The 17,494-nt window shown below is 42.8% G+C and overlaps 1 protein-coding gene across 4 annotated transcripts in view; it reads right to left on the reverse strand.

Annotated features, from left to right (window-relative positions):
• Window positions 1-17,494, reverse strand: part of map7d1b (MAP7 domain containing 1b) — a 73,072-nt gene that overhangs the window by 36,429 nt on the left and 19,149 nt on the right. For all 4 annotated transcript variants that reach the window (XM_072674276.1, XM_072674274.1, XM_072674275.1 and 1 more), the window contains exon 2: window positions 1,072-1,272. In XM_072674276.1, the coding sequence (XP_072530377.1) occupies window positions 1,072-1,272 (201 nt within the window). The remainder of the gene's footprint in view (window positions 1-1,071; window positions 1,273-17,494) is intronic.

The following is a 17,494-nucleotide window of genomic DNA, read 5'->3' on the forward strand; positions in this document are numbered from 1 at the left end:
AGGGGGTAGGGACAACACTGGCGGAGCACGAAAAGGCCGGTTGCCATGGCAACTTGCTTTCACCACGCCAGAGGACTTGGCTGAACCTGACACACTTGAGATTGTTTTAGAACACTTGTCTGCATACAAACACACACACACACACACAGAAACACACACTTCTGGGTCCGTCCCCCCTTGATGACTACAGCCGTCTGCCTTCCTGCTCACCACAAACGATGACCTGGCATCCTGCCACAACCATCTGCTCGATTAGGGGCGAAGCATGGAGAAGATTCATGAGACAAGCTGTGTTGGCATGTTGCTGTGTGTGCGCTGTAGTGGCTGCAGTGGTATCTCAGGTGGTGGCTTGGGGGTTGCTAGATGACTGCAAAGGTAGTCCAGGTGGTTTCTGAGGTCTTACTAAGAGGCTGCAATGGTATCTCAGGGTGGTTGCTTGGTGATAACTTGCTAAACCACTGCAAAGGTAGCCTTCTAATGTGTTGCTAGGTGGCTGCAATGGTATCTCTGTGTGGTTGCTTGGTGATAACTTGCTAAGTCACTGCAAAGGTAGTACAGGTGGTTTCTAAGGTAACCGGAACTCTGACACAATCAATAATCAGGACAGATATTTTGTCATTTATAAATGCTCGAACACCTCGACTGTCTTGCATACATTAAGGATGCACCGATATGGGAATTGTGGGCTGATTAATTATTTTCTTGCGCATATCAGTGGATGCTAATACATAAACTTGAGTGATGTGGGAAAACTGTTACTAAATCTAACCGGATCTGAGAATTAGAACACTATTATTAAAATTATTATTATTAAAATGTTGCTTCTTGTTCAATATATACGTGAATCTGTCCCTTAGATGGCAATGGCTGGTACAGGTTAGTCTAAAAATGTTAAATTACCCGTCTTTTTGGACTGCTGGTGTAGGGGAGCAAACAAGGCCTTCAAAATGATGATTTTCATAGCGGCAACAACTGATCTCCATATCATTCTTCAATCTGACTCGTGGTTAAAATCCAGATGCTGGTAACATGAGGCAATCACAGAATGGTGTAAATGGTTTGCTGCAGTACCTTTCTTGGCCTGAGGGGTGGCGCTGCCTGCAGGTGTGGTAGGCGTGGTGTCAAGCTTGCTGGGCGTTTCTATTTTGGAGGGAGGGTCAGTGATCAGAGAGGAATCAGTGATGGTGGTGTCGTCAGCTCTGAGGGCCTCTGAGTCCCGCCCATTCTGCTTCTCCAGCCAGGGAGTGGACTCTACCGGAGAGCTGGTGAGGGCTGAGGACATGAGAGAGAGAGAGAGAGAGAGAGAGAGAGAGAGAGTGTGTGTGGCGTAAGTCTCACGTCAGAACAGATACTGATCAACAGATACAGGATACGTCTTCACTAACAGATCAGGTCTAATTCGCTTCTGTAGCAGAACAGGAGATGAGTGTGTAACCACAGCTGTGATTTGGTTGCAGTGGATCAGCTGTGTTGGTGTTTGTGATTACACGCCATCTCGAGTGTTCTGTGTATTTCACACTATAGTTTTAGAAACCTAAACAAAGGTAAAGCAGATGAGGTTAATGAGGTTTTAAATGATATATATATGATTTATAGATGCAACTTCTTCCACAAGAACCACTGAGAGGAACCAAGACTCTAAGAGAAGGAATTCTCTAAAGGGAGGCCCACTGAGAGAACCCCAGACTCAAAAGGACAACATCTCTAAGAGCAGGAGACAGAACCACTGGGAGAAACCAAGACTCGAAGGAGAACCTCTCTAAGAACATAAGGAAGAACCATTGAAAGGACTCAAAAGGAGGAGAACCTCTCTAAGAGTAGGAGGAGGAACAACTGACCGGAACAAAGAAACAAATGAGAAACTCTGAGCAAGAGCATGATGAAGAACCACTGGGAGAACCCAAGACGGTAAAGAAGGAACTTCTAAAAAAGCATAAGTGAGACCCACTGAGAGGAACCAAAACTAAAAGGAGAAACTTTCTAAGAGCATGAGGAAGAACCACTTAAAGGAACCCAGACTCAAAAGGAGAACCTCTCTAAAAGTGTAAGGATAAACAACTGGGACTGAAAGGAAAACATCTCTAACATGAGAAAGAACCACAAAAAAAGACTCTAGTCTCAAAAGGTGAAACTCTCCAGGAGCACGGTGAAGAACCCGAGAGGAACCAAGACCCTAAAGGAGAACTTCTCTTCTTAAACTTTCTAAAAACATGAAATATGCCTGAAAGGAACCCAGACTCAAAAGAAGAACCTCTCTAAGAGCATTAGGAAGAACCACAGAATGAAACGCAGACTTAAAAGGAGAACCTTTCTAAAAGTCTAGGGATTGTGGTTGGTGTGGCGCAACAGATAACACCTCTACCTGCCAGTGAGCTACCACACCACATCAGAGACTGGGGTTCAATTCCCAGTCTGGGTGACTATGCTGCGTTACACCAATAAGAGTCCCTGGGCAAGACTCTCAACACTATGTTGGCCCACCTCTGTAACACAAGTAACCTTGTGATCAGAGCATCAGCTAAATGCCATAAATGTAAATGTAAATAAACAACTGAAAGGAACCAAGACTGAAAGGAGAACCACACAAAAGACTCAGACTCATCTGTCTAAAGATGAAACTCTCCAGGAGCACTGTGAAGAACCCGAGAGGAACCAAGACCCAAGAGGAGAAACTTTCCAAGAGCACGAGGAAGAACTACTGAAAGAAATTCAGACTCAAAAGGAGAACCTCTCAGAGCACAAGATCTTAACAACACCCCCCGCGGCCACCTACAGTTATACAAGACCTAGAACATTATTATATAATTCATATATATTCATTCTATGAATATTTATCTATATTTGTAAGAAATGTTCTGAGGCAGAGTTGTTCACAGTGGTGGGGAATGAAACCAGATATCTGAGGAGTCTAATGCCTCTAAAGGCTCCCTCACAGAAAGGTATTACACCAACTGAATACACTGTCTGATGTATGGGACATCGATTCACTGTAGTTATTCATAGTGGAGGGATACATTGCAAGGTGCAGTGAGGCAAAACAAACAGCACCCAAAGAAAACATCTTTACCATCATCAACAGTCTATGTAAAACTAAGAAGACACATGGTGGTGGTAGCTTCACTGGTGGGTTTGGATGGTAAATAAATTGCCTATATTTGTAAGGTGATCATGATGACGCCTCATTCTACCACCACCACTGTAAAGAAATCTGAGTGGACAAGCTTATCTAGAATGAACCATTTCACACCAGACCCCCTTCTGAACGTGTCCATCCCAAACACTGAATCCTGCTGAAATCGGATGAGCATTACGAGCTCGCCCATTCAGATTTTTAGCAGTGAACCGTCTCCTCGTCTGATAACGTCTGTGACGGAGTGCTAGCTCTTCTTCACAGGCACAGAGCAGCTTGCATGTTTCTCCTCATCTTGATACTCTGCAGCTTCTGGAGCTCATTAGTGTGGCACTCCAATCCAGTTAGCGCATCATTAGCATTCCTGTTCACACTCCACTCTCACACACCAGCCAGACTGCTCACACACACCAGCTAATGTGCTAGCATCAAAGGATGCTAGCAGTGTGTTGTGCCTCCCAGGGGCCTTGCTTCAAACACCTCGCTTGTTCTGCAGAGCTTGCATCAGCTCCAGCAAAGCCTCGGCAGAAATCCACAGCTGGGACTGGGGCTGAGCTTTACAGCGGTGGGCAGGCTGGATCGGGCATGTGAGCAAGTTAACCACCAGTGGTGCAGTGGTTTGACTGGTGAATATCACTGGTTTCCACATTGCTGCAGACTCAGCACTTTCAGCAACCAAGAAAAAAAAAAACCTACCTATTCCAAAACTACCCATTCTCAATATGCTGTTAGCAGGATTGCTACAGGACAGAATCTTTTAAAAAATAAGATAATATAATATAAATCAATAGAAACTTTAAAAATAAATGTATTATTGATACATGCCTTTTTAAACAGTGTAGCACTGCTTTTTAAAGGTACATTCATTTTAGCATCTTTGCTGTCATTTTGCTCTACACTGCTTTTACAGTTCGTCATGAAAATGAATTTATCTTGTGCATTACTGAATAAAAGTGTCTTTTTTGATGATGTATGATACCACCAGTGAATGAGAGCAAAGCCGTCTTTTCAGGCCATAAAAGTCATCCTTTTGGTCAAACAAAGAGGAGAAAAACACCTTTGCAATAGTGCTAGTTTCTGCCAGCCCCCGTATGGAAGTCCAGCAAGATGATAGTGTTAAGTTTTTTAGGGACCCTAAATATATATACAGCTCCACTCCACTGCTGCGTTCTCTCCACTGGCTTCCTGTGGCTGCCCGCATCAGATTTAAAACCCTGACGCTGGCCTACAAAGCCAAGACTGGACCAGCCCCTCCGTATCTGATGGCAATGGTCAAAAGCCGATCCGCACCAAGAGCCCTTCGAGCTTCAAGTACGGCTCGGCTCGACCCCCCATCCCTCAAAATCCGCGGAAGACAAGCGTCCAGGCTTTTTTCTGTCCTGCACCAAAGTGGTGGAACGAGCTTCCCCTGGGTGTCCGAACGGCCGAGTCGCTCGCTGTCTTCAAACGCAGACTGAAGACCCACCTCTTCAAAGAGTACTTGGACGAATAGTTCTATGGTCGCCTTATTGTCTTGTGTTTAGTAATGTCTAAAGCTTGGAGGTATCTTTTGAACTATTAGCCTATTCTAACTAGCTAAGGCTCTTCTTGGGTAAATAGCAAAGCACTTTGTAAGTCGCTCTGGATAAGAGTGTCTGCTAAATGCCGTAAATGTAAATGTAAATGTAAATATATATATACAGTCAACAGTCAGATGTTCGTTGCTATCCTGACAGTGAATTGTCAACAGGCGTGTGCAGCCCAAAGCTCGTACACCACTACTTGTTACATCCGCATGGACACGCAGCAGCAAACCCATGCCGCGTGGCAGCTATGCACACTTTTACATCAACAATAAAACACATACAAAATAAAATGACATTTTTCTAGTAGGCGAGGAGCTCCACCGTTTCAGCACGCCCTCCCAGACCGAGCACGATGCGCCATTGAAATAGCAATCCACCAAAGTCAGACCGCACCTGGCTCTTAAAGGGGACGTTGTGACACGCTGATTGGTTTATTGCACATTTCGCCCAAAACAAACCCATGATTAATAAAGAGACGTAGACGCCCTAAATCAAGCTCCTCAGAGCGTGGCTGACGCTCCCCTAAAGATTGCTAAAATAGGGCCTCAGGAGTTACCAGCAGTGTTGCTCACTCTAGCTAAAACACAAACACTCAAAGCTTGATGTTAGGGCGTCCAGGAGAAATCTGGACCCAAGCTTTTTTCTTTAAACTAGCTCACAAGATCTCAGCTACTTTGTTCAGAATGAAAAGTTGTTCCAGGGTTCTCCACTGGGTATCACAATCTCCACTGCTACAATTATTTATAACTAAACTGCCAAAATAAGGAAATGAAGCACATAAAGAAATCTATACAAAATAATACGACACTAATAACTACACTAATAAATACACTAATAAGTGTGGAAAACAAGCCGAAAAAATCACACACAAATTGCCCTGTAGTGGGCCGCTCCAAAATGATGTGCTGCTGGTGGCAGCCAGTGGGACAGCATCCTCTTAATACCCACTATCCTCTGAGCTGTATCATATCAAATTAACCTGAATTAAACATAAACTGTGAATTCTAACAACTGTATTGGCTAGCGTTAGCTGGCACTGACGCTAACATTCAGAATTTTAGTGCCTCCTCCTTCGCCACCGAAACCAAAACTACACCCATGACAATAACCGAGCTTGGGAATTCAGACGGAGTGGATCTGTTTCCTAACTTTTTCCACGTTCTCCGGCCAGCAGCGGTTTGACTTTTACACTGAAAGCTGTGTGTGTGTGTAAGGAGGGTGTCCAATTACTGGGTATTACAGTTGAGTAAGTTGAGATATTTATTGCAGCAGTCAGTGTGATGCCCTTGTGAAAACCGCAGTGTTTCCATTGGGTTTGTAACGGTCGTAACTGTGCTCCACCATTAGAGAGAGGTGGGGGTAGGGTTAGGCTCGGGTAATTAATGGGTTAGGGGAACGGCCTTGAGATAGCTGCATCCGTTTCAGAGCTTTGGGCTTAATATTCTGCCGAGGAAGCTTAACTTGAGTCATTTTTTACAGTCTATCTGGTGTTTAATTGTTTATTTCACATGGGTAGAGCTTAAATTTGCCAGAGAACACCTAGACAAAGACCAGGACCTCTGGATTGATGTGCTTTGGATAGATGAATCTTACCCTGATGTTTATTTATTTTATTTTGACAGAAAGCGTTTCCTTCTTGCACTACTCTCATTAAAATCAAACGTGTCTGGTCTCTTTCTGATGGTAGATGCTGTACTTTGGCTTCAGAGCTACACCCGTAGATCCTGTGAGGACAGTTGAGGATTGTTGGAGACTTCTTTGCACATCCTGCAGTCTGTTATTGGGTTAATCTTGCCAGGACGGCCTGATCTGGCCATGCTGGTCAGTTTCTGATTGTTCCAAGATCTTTTTAAAACCCTTTCCTAGACTCATCTGCATCTACAACCTTCTTTCTGAAGGTCTCAGAGAGCTCTGTGGATCTGGCCATGGTGATTTTCACCATTACTTCAATAATCAAGAGCACTAAACATCTGAGGTTTAAATAAGACAGATTCCTCCATAATCCTCTCCAACCATGTTCTGATCCTCTGCAGCTGATTCGCTGCTCCTGATTCTGATTTTAAGGTATTTAAGGTAGTAATAAGTGTGTGTGTGTGTGTGTGTGGTGGTGGTGGGGGGGGGGGGTTGTATGTGTTTGGTTAGATTACCTCCATCTATGAATGTTGTTCAATTTAAGATTGTCAAATGTCTATATGTTTATAAAACTATTTTTGATGGGGTGTCCTAACTTGTTCACATGACTGTATATTACAAATAAGAGAACTACAATCAAACAACACCTAAATATTCAGTAAAAACCTCTTGACCTCTGACCTCGGAGAGGTAATCAGTAGGTCAGCATGCGCCCAAACATCCTGTTTTCCTAAGGAACAGCCCTGTGTCCTCACGTGAGGAAGCGATCTCTTTAACAGCGCAGCTGCTGTCTGCCCATCGCAGACCTTGTGGCGTCTCAGAGAAGAAAAAAGACAAACTTCTGACTTAGTTCTCACAGACACAGCTAACCTACAGCAGACAGCTGCTCAGACACAGCTCTCAACCTACTAACCTACTAATGCTCACAACTGAAACACTACATTTCTCTGGTCTCTATGTAGAGACCAATGTATTTTAGGTGAATTAAACCAGCTCAGATTCTTTTTTTAGCAAAACTTGAAGTTAACATTTTTACAGTTTCATTATTTTAATATATCTAATGATAATCAAAGTTAATCAATAATGTTAAATCCAATTAGGATCAGTCTGTTATAATATATGCTAAAGATGCTACCATGTGGTCTGACCTAAGAAACATTAACATGATGAACATTAAACCATAACTAAAAGAGGCAGAACAGAATTTCAGTCAGGTATTCCATCACTTAATAGATATTTTTATATGTCCACTATAAATGAGTCAGTAGCTATTATGAATTATTCAGTGTCCATGAATTATAGAATTTTTTCAGTATCTACTATGAATCATTAATTATATACTATGAAACATTCAGTGTGAACTATTACTTATTCAGTATCTACTATGAATTATTCAGTATGTCCTATACATTTTTCATTATCTACTATGAATTATTCAGTGTCTATGAATTATAGGATTTTTCAGTATCTACTATGAATTATTCAGTGTCTCCAATTAATTATTTTGTATCTACTATGAATTATATGATTTTCAGTACCCACTATGAAAAAATTATTATATACTATGAAACATTCAGTGTCAACTATTACTTATTCACTATCTACTATGAATTATTCAGTGTCTACTATGAATTATATGTTTTTTTCATAAACTATTCAGCATCAATGATAAATTATTTAGTATCTACAACTATTTCAATATAAATAATATAAAAAAAATCAGTATCCACTATGATTTATTCAGTATCTACTATCAATGATACATTTTTTTAAATATCTGCTATAAATTATATAAATCTTTCAGTAAGTACTATATACTATTTAGCATTAATCATTATTTTTCAGTCTCTACTATAATGAATTCTGTATCTACTATAAATGATATGAATGTTTCACTAGTTACTATGATTTAATCAGTGCCTACTATGAATTATCCAATACAATACATGAGTTATTCACATAACCATGACAAACAGTAAGTCTGTTAGATGCTGCAGAACATCTCCACACAGTTTAAGCCTCGTAGCTCCAGTGTGAAACTAAAGAAGAACCGGTTGTTGGCTTGATTGTGTAAATTTCTCTGACGGAGAAAAATGGACTGGTGCATCTGTTTGGGCGACACAGTGATCCCACAGCCGTGAGCTAAGCATGCACGCACTTGTGCATGAGTCAGGTGTTCACAGGACAGACCCCCACCCTCCCCAACACTGTCTGCCATGATACTGTGTCTACAATACATTATTCAGTAACTGCTATGTATTATATAGTATCTACTACTGTTATATATTACTCTCCCACAGTAATACAGCAGAGTCATCCACAGTGGAGGGAGGCGATGGAGAAAGAAAGAGAGAAAGAGAGAGAGTGAGCGTGCGAGAGAGAGAAGTGGGCCTGTCTCCAGCGTCCCCCCACAGTCTCTTTATAGCTTTAGCAGCAGGCTAATGTCTGTGAGCTCAGGCGGAGAGAGGGGAGATAAACTGCCACTGCAGAGCTCCATCTGCCCCGGCCTCGGAGAACACACTGAACCTCTGTCTCTGCATACTCAGCGCACACAGTCACACTGATCACACACCCAACACACTCTTCACCGGGGAGTGTCATTAATCATCGCTCTAATGAAGCGCTGTGTTGATGAATCAGTGCAGCTCTGACGGGGAGATGTGTTTAAACAGTGAGCTGGGATGATGTATTACTGTAGTGTAATCAGAAAGTGGGTGCACTGCTCTCAGGACGGTTTCATTTCTAATAGAGCTCTTCATCCTCAGCGTCAGTCCAGCAGTCCAGAAAACCCAGAGTCTTACATGACCACTCGTAGCGCCCACCCCCTCTCCTTCCCTAACACGGACTGTCTGACTGATTCTCTGTCTATATTTCTGACTGTATCTCTGTGTAACTGTCTAACTGTCTGAGTAACTGTATATCTGTCCATCTGTCTGCCTGAATGTGTGAGTAACTGTCCATCTCTCTGTATGTCTGTCTGCCTGTCTGTCTATTCGACTGACTGTCTGAGAAACTGTCCATTTGTCTCTATGTCTTCCGGGCTGTCTGTCTACCTCTCTGACTGCCTGTTGGTCTGTCTGTCTCTCTGAGTAACAGTATATCTGTCTATCTGTCTGACTGTGTATATAACAGTATATATGTCTATCTGTCTGACTGTCTGTGTCTTTCTGTCTGTCTATATGTTGGTCTGAGCATCAGAGTATCTGTCTATCTGTTTGTCTGAGTAACTGTCTATCTCTCTGTAGGCTTGCCTGCCTGTCCGTCTGTCTATTTGACTGACTGTCTGAGTAACTGTCCATTTGTCTCTATGTCTTCCTGGCTGTCTATCTACCTCTCTGACTGTGTGAGTAACTGGTTATCTGTCTATCTGTATGTCTGTCTGACTGTCTGCATAACTGTCTATCTGCCTGAGTAACTGTATATCTGTCTATCTCCCTGTCTGTATGTCCATCTTACTGTGAGTAACTGTCTATCTGCCTGTCTTTATGTCGGTCTAAACGTCAAGAGTAACTGTCTATCTGTTTGTATGTCTGCTTGACTGTCTGTCTGTCTGACTGACTGTCTGAGTAACTGTCTGTCTTTCTGTCTGACAGAATGTCTGCTTGTCTGACCGTCTACCCGTCTGCTTGCCTGCCTTTCGGTCTGTCTGCCTGTATGAGGGGGGACTGTAGGGCTGTGCGGTTGTGCAGGCTGGTTTTATGGTCCGTGGTGACGGAGTTCGATCTTACACGAAGAACCTCATCAAAGATCAAAACAGACCAACAGACGCCTTTATGGCTGGACTGCATAGCAACAGGAATGCCTTTATGACCAAACCGCATAGCAACGGCAGCACGGCTCAGAGAGAGAGAGAGGGGGAGAGAGCTGAACAAAGCAGTTTCTGAAACATGTTGAGGCGGATCATCTGAGCTCCATCAGGAATCATCAGTGCTCCGGAGAAACGTCACAGCACAGCTACACTCTGCCAACGCTGAGGCATGTGACACGACAGCGCATCGCCAGCCCAGAGAGGCGCTCATAACAGGGAGGAACAGCAAGAACCAGTCATCAACACGTAAAGGAAGCAGAAGCTGGTCGCCGTTTCCACCAATCAGACAGCGTCCCATTCTGTAATGCGGCTATTTTCAACAACAGGCAAACATCATGCTGGCAGTAAGGACTGAGCCAAGTGTTCATTTAAAACCATGCGACTGTGTTGGGATGCACTGAGATGAGAACTGAGGGTTGATGATATCTGGTTTTCATTATCACTCCAGTTCCACATGGTTTGAGTGTGTGACGATTTAAGCTTTACTTTATGCTAATTGCTAGACCACAACCAGCAAGTCTGTTAGACGTTACAGAACATCTCCACACGGTTTAAGGGGTGGGTGTGATGATGCAGGTATGCAGTTAGCACCATGCTAACTGGTGGGAGACATGATTCCACTACTGTTAGCAATATTAGCCTCGTAGCTCCAGTGTGAAACTAAAGAAGAACTGGTTGTTGGCCTGATTGTGTAAATTTCTGGTGCATCTGTTCGGGCGACACAGTGATCCCACAGCCGTGAGCTAAGCATGCACACACTTGTGCATGAGTCAGGTGTTCACAGGACAGATCCCCCCAACACACACACACACACAGATCCACAGATCTGTCCACCCATCAGATGCAGGCTCAGGTTTCAGCTCATGCATGGTAAAAATAACCGCAGCCGTCCTGCAGAGATCATCCGCCGGCCATAAAAGGCCCTGAGCCTCAGCAGAGGCACCTTCAGGAATGCCTGCTGTCGACCACAGTGAGCTACAGCGGAACGTGGACACACCGGGGTAAAAGACAACAAAGAACATGGGTCGAGGAAAGTGTCTCTAACTGGAGACACTAATCTATGTCTTTTTGAACCAATTCCCTCTTCATTTGAACAATAGTGAGAGATGGAGCTAATATAACTAAACACATACAGAAGAAATGTCTTTAAATGTCTATAATCAGAATCAGCTGCAGATGATCAGAACATGGTTAGAGAGGATTCTGGAGGAGTCTGTCTTATTTAAACCTCAGACGTTCATTCTGGTCTGCTCTTGAGTGGTAAAGATCATCATGGCCAGATCCAAAGAGCTCTCTAAGGCTGTAGATGCAAAAGAGTCTGGGAAGGGGTTAAAAAAGATCTCAGAACAGTTAGAAATCAGCCATTCTGCTAAATCATGTACAATCTGTTGCTAATTTATATATCGTGATAAATATAGTCTTTAAATATCGTGATATAGTATTTTTGCCATATCGTCCAGCAGAGAAGTTTAGAGAAGGTAAAAGGTGCCAGAATATTTACTGACATAGGAACGTGCAGTCGGTAAAAATGACTGACATAGCGCAATTGGACAGGACTAACCCCAACCCCCGAACACTAATCCCATCCACATAGAGCTTTTGTCTTTTGCCTAGACAATAAAATATATTGTACTATAATATATTAATATATTATCGCTTACTGAACTAAATTAGTAGCTGTCTTCCACATTGTGTCAATATTACTGAATAATGAATGGACCAATAGAAATGCTCCAAACTGACGTTGAATATTAAGAAAAATGGATTCCATTGAATATTAAGAACATTTTTTTCAAGTTTCAAAGTTTTTTTTCACAGTTTTGCCAAGTTTCAAAACATGACATTCACCTCCCAGTTCAATATATTTACCCCCTCCTACTCCAACAAATGTTTATGCACAGTCTGGACTGCTTTAAAAAACAAACAACAAAAAAAACCACCACAATACAGGGCAACCTCAGCCAATCAGAACAGAGCTTATTTAGGCCTACATATATATGTCTTAACGGCTTAATAACAGCTTGTTTAATTTTAAAAGCCTAAAATGGTTGGAAGAGTGTCATGTAGAAATCAGTTATGACTGTTTTTCATAAACCCACACAAATCATTGTAAGTGGACCTCAGGGGAATGTGGGCCCCTTAAAGGTCAGGTACAGTTTTAAGGGGTCGGGGGGGGACAACACTTGTGAGATTGAGGGCGACTGGTTTTCTCCCTCGGTCAGTCCAGACCAGGGTGTGAAGTGGGTCAGTGGTGCTGGTGAAGGGGAGTCTGAAGCACCGCTAGAGGATCTGGGTCAGCCACACCTCAGGCATGCGGGGTATGCGATGGTCAGATGGCAACGCAGCCCACAACACAACACAACAGCCTGCAGGACAGTGCGGCGCAACAGGCCTTAAAGGAACAGTTCGGTTTAGCTCGTTGTGTTGCTTATGTCGTTTTATTACTCTATATGACTAAAGTACTTTACATAAATAGTAAAAAGTCAACTAAAACTAAACAAAAAGGGCACATATGGGTTTATAAGCCAAATTATTTGTATATTAGATGGATGTCAGCCCTGTTAGGTGTTGCTGTACAATAGACAGTATCTATTGTACAGTAGGGGAACTGAGTAACACACAATTCTCTATACGGTTTGCAATACTGTATCCATTCTCAAAAACACAGTATCACAGTATTTAATTTTTAATGAATAGTTTACATGTAAATACTGGTGTCAGACATTGGTTCATTTTGTGTTGTGTTTAAACCCTCCAGCTAGAGAATGTTGTAAACTGTATTCAGATCCTACAGTTCTGATTGGATAAAAAGACATATGGTAGGATTAATGTATCAATGGTGTCTATTGTACTACAATTTTCCTAAAAATTAATTCGAAAATATTGCAATATCGTGATGTCCTAAAGTATCACAATATATCACAGTATATTGAATCGTAACGCCTGTATCGTAACTTCACCGTATCTAATCGCCAGATTCTTGACAATACACAGCTCTTCTGTCTAATGAAATTAGATGCAGTACTAAAGAATTTGCTCGTCCTCTCTGAGCCACCAACAAACCAAAACAGCAGCAGCATACAGTGGTTTTCCAGTAGTTTTATCCATGTTCGAGCAGGATGTAAGAGCCCACCACATCAAGTGCTCCCCAGACTGGTGTGGGCTAGAGGGGTATAAAGCCCTTAAGCACTGGGTTGTGGGGTTTTCTGGAGTGAAGCAGCTTCAGCCAGTAACTTTGGGATGCGTTTGCATAGCAGAACTAACCTCCAACATCAGTACCTGGCCTACCTGATGCTCTCAGCAATATCTGAACATCTACTGTAAGCCTTCCCAGAAGATCAGAGGCTGTTACTGCACTGTAAATCAATAACACAATAATAAGAAGACGTCTAATGGTGAAAAAAAGCCGCTGAAATCAAAACCCCAACAAATCCACACCTGGTCAACACACCTCCAACAGAGAGCATCTACCTCCCTACGCTGGCAAACCCTCAATCGTTCGGTGGAGGTAAAGTCCTCACATAAGAACTGGCCTAAAATTAAAGGCCTGCTTAATAACCTTTGTTCAAGAATGAAACCCTAAACCAACAATCCTTATTATTATTATTATTATGTAAGCAGAAATGAGAAGAACATCTTGTGATGGAGCTTCAGTTTGGGTTAGATCACAGCACACACACACACATATACAGGCTAACCAGCCTCATGGGGAATGTGTGAGCTTCAGCTTTTCCCCAGGAGAGCAGCGAGCTAACGCAGACTGGAAGAATACAGAGATATAATATACAACAAGAAGCCTGTTTCTACCACTTCAGCATAGTGGTAACAGTGCACCAGTACAGTTTAGTTCATTTAAACTCCAGTTTAATCTGTAATGGACTTGCTTATGTGGTTTGTATGACACTGTATGACACTGTATGACACTGTATGACACGTTTACCCATAAGCATGGACTAAAAACAGAGCCACAATACTAATGTACAGTCCAAATGCCCAGATGTGTTGGGACAGTGGTGGCTCAGTGGTTAGACCGGGCTATTGATGACAGGGTTGCGGGTTCAATACCCATGAGCAAGGTGCCGTGGCAATGTCTGCCCACCGCTCTGGGCATAGCTTGTGGAAGTAGCTTTGTGCTAGCAGCTCATGTCGACAGATAGACTAGGTTTGGGTCAAAGGTGAAATTGTGTAGGTATGACTCTTTTGAGTGTTTCTCAAAGAAGGCTGGCTTGGTTTGGTCCTCGCCAAGCTGTAGGCTCATCAGTAGCCGGTGACTCTGAAGGTCGGAGTGTTTTGGCCTGAGCCGAAGCAGCAGCAGGGAAGCTGGAAGGAAGCCCTTGTGAATGTGAAGCAGCCTGCCTACGCTGTCCCACATCCAACACGCTTCACAAACTGGGTTACCCATATCTGCACTGATCGTTTAGGCAGGCGCACATACACACACACACAGACACACACCATGAATCATACACACAAATGCGCACACATGCAAGCTGTCTCACACATATACACACACGTAGAGTGAGCACAGTCCTCCTGGACTGCACACACTGCATAAATATTTCAGGTCCTTCTCGCTCTCTCTGCTCTTCTCCACTGTGAGGAGTCTGGAAGCCCGACCAGTTAGAGGACGAGGAGTACGACTGTGCAAAAGATAAAATAACGTGCTGCTAGAAATGATTCAACCTGTGTAACATTAAGAGGCCTGACCTTCATTTTTTAATATTAATTTTCTTCATAGGGGGTCCCTAGTGACATTAGTTAGCGGTTATGTAACAATATATTCGTTCATCCCCCACATAAAGCCCTCCAAATAATAGGACACCCCCTTAATATGTTTTTGAGAGATGGAGGTAATAGAACTAAACATATCCAACTGAAGAAATGAATGTGTGAAATGGTCTATAAAACAAAATTCATAGAAAAGTAATTTTCTTGTAAAGAAAAAGTTTGGACACCCCACATGGATGCGTTTAGATAGTATCCGGTTCTACTTGGACCAGATTCTGTTTACACTTGCCATTAAAATCCCCAGCGTGACCAGATGAGGTAAAGGAGAGTCTGGGAGACAGGTCAGGGAACAATAGATGGTTAGAGAGGATTTTGGAGGAGACTGTCCCAAGTTTGCTCTTGACTGTTAAAGTGAGTGGGATCACCATGGTGAGATCCAAAGTGCTCTAACGAAACAATTAGTGGTCTACAGAACGTATACCCTTCAAGCTTCAAGCACGGCTCGGCTTGACCCACCATTCTTTGAGATCCACGGAAGACAAGCATCCAGACTTTTGTCTGTTCTGGCACCCAAGAGTCGCTTGCTGTCTTCAAAAGACCCTCCTCTTCCAAGAGTACTTGGGTGAAGTGTAGAGTCGAGTATTGTGGTCTCCATACTGACTTTTGTGTTCAGTAGTATCTAAGCTCAGAGGGATCTCTCGGATTCTAGTCTATACAAACTACCTAAGGGTATTTTCTGAGTAAACAGTGAAGCACTTTTGTAAGTCGCTCTGGATAAGAGCATCTGCTAAATGCCTTGCACCAAGCCTTTCCACAGTTCCGTATAAACAGCCAATTTCAGGATGAATGGTCCAATAGGAATACTCCTAAATGACTTGGCAGACAATCTTTTGCACATATATATATTCTGTATGTACTGAGTAGTATGCTTTCAATCCCTTCTCACAGCACCGTTTCAATGTCTAATGTAGAGCCTTCTAAGATGATTAAAGACAATAATAATAATGGTTTCATAAGATTTTTGCTCTTGTGAGGCTGAATGCAATCAAATCCTCACAGCATTGTGCCAATATCTAATGTTCCTGAATAAGTAGAGGCTGTAAGTGCAGTAAAGGTCCATACTAATGTCTTATGAATGCCTTTGATTTCAGAATGAATGCTGGATGAACTGAACACAGCATGAGGAAGCTGTAATAACAAGCAGCAATGCTGAAGAAAAACACCATTTAAATCAAGCTCCTACCTTAATCATTTGTTTTTACAAAAAAAAAACTAACTGCAAATTCACCTACTTCTGCAAATTACAGAGCAATAGCAATAATGATAATCGCAGAGACTGCTTACAATAGGCACTGAAAAGCCTAACAATGGCCATTAGGCTGATATCCCACCATTACTAATTGGCTTCCTGCTGATGTCTGCTTCTAGTTATCCGTAGCGGCCCTGATCAGTTTTCCCAGAACTAATCTATTGTAATTTGCATCTTAAATCATCTAGAAGTCACAGTGGTTGTTCTATGAGGTCAACAAAGGACGCTGTGTAGTCCACCGTTACGCTGTGTTAACACTGATAGCGGCGTGGTTTGTTTTGACTGGGCTAGCCAGTATTTAGTCTAGACTACAACAGAGAGGCTGATCTGAGCTTAGAGAAAAGAAGATAAATAGCATTAAAGGCTTAAACGCCCCATCAGGGCCAGAGGAAAGACCCATCCCAGAGTTTTATGGCAGTGTGTGAGATTAGTGTTTTTGGGATGGGTGGGATTGTAAAGTAGGAAGCCAGTGGCTTCAGGTAATGTGCACATCAACCATCAGAATGGGGGGAAAATATATGACCTCAGGGATTTTGAGTGTAGTATGATAGTTGGATGCCAGATAGGCTGGTCTGAGTATTTCTAGAAATGCTGATCTTCAGGACGTTTAAGCCCAGCAGTCTTAATAGTTACTCAGAATGGTGAAGTAAAGAAAACACATCCAGTGAGAGGCAGACGGAGATGTCTCAGAAGAGGCTACAGCGGGCACCGGCTCACTAAAACTGGAGTTTTATTTGAAGTCTAGATAAAAGCTGACTGGTCTGATGAATCTCGATTTATGGTCAACCTACCTTGTCTCAACAGTCCTGGCTAATGGAGGTGGTATACTGGCGAGGGGAATGTTTTCTTGGCACACTTTGTTAAGAGTTAATCTTCCAACAACTACGTCCAGCATGATAATGCACCAAGTCTGTTGGTGTCCACAGAGGTTTTATTTACCTTCATTACAGTAAAGTGTAAAGTGAGCTGTAACTCATGAGGGTCATGCTGTGATCCCTATGTTAGTGTAAAACCTTGTTAAAAAGTGGCCAGTCTATAAAGAGGTCTGTTATACCAGGGGTGGTTTGGCCTGGTGTCAAGAGGGGAGTCTCTAATACCAGAGGCAGTTTGGCCTAGTGTAAAGTGGTAAGTCTCTAATACCAGGGGCAGTTTGGCCTAGTGTAAAGTGGTAAGTCTCTAATACCAGGGGCAGTTTGGCCTGGTGTAAAGTGTGGAGTTTCTAATACCAGGAGCAGTTTGGCCTAGTGTAAAGTGGTGGGTCTCTAATACCAGGGGCAGTTTGGCCTGGTGTAAAGTGGTAAGTCTCTAATACCAGGGGCAGT

This window comes from Salminus brasiliensis, chromosome 2, assembly GCF_030463535.1.
Source record: "Salminus brasiliensis chromosome 2, fSalBra1.hap2, whole genome shotgun sequence".
Lineage (NCBI taxonomy): Eukaryota > Metazoa > Chordata > Actinopteri > Characiformes > Bryconidae > Salminus > Salminus brasiliensis.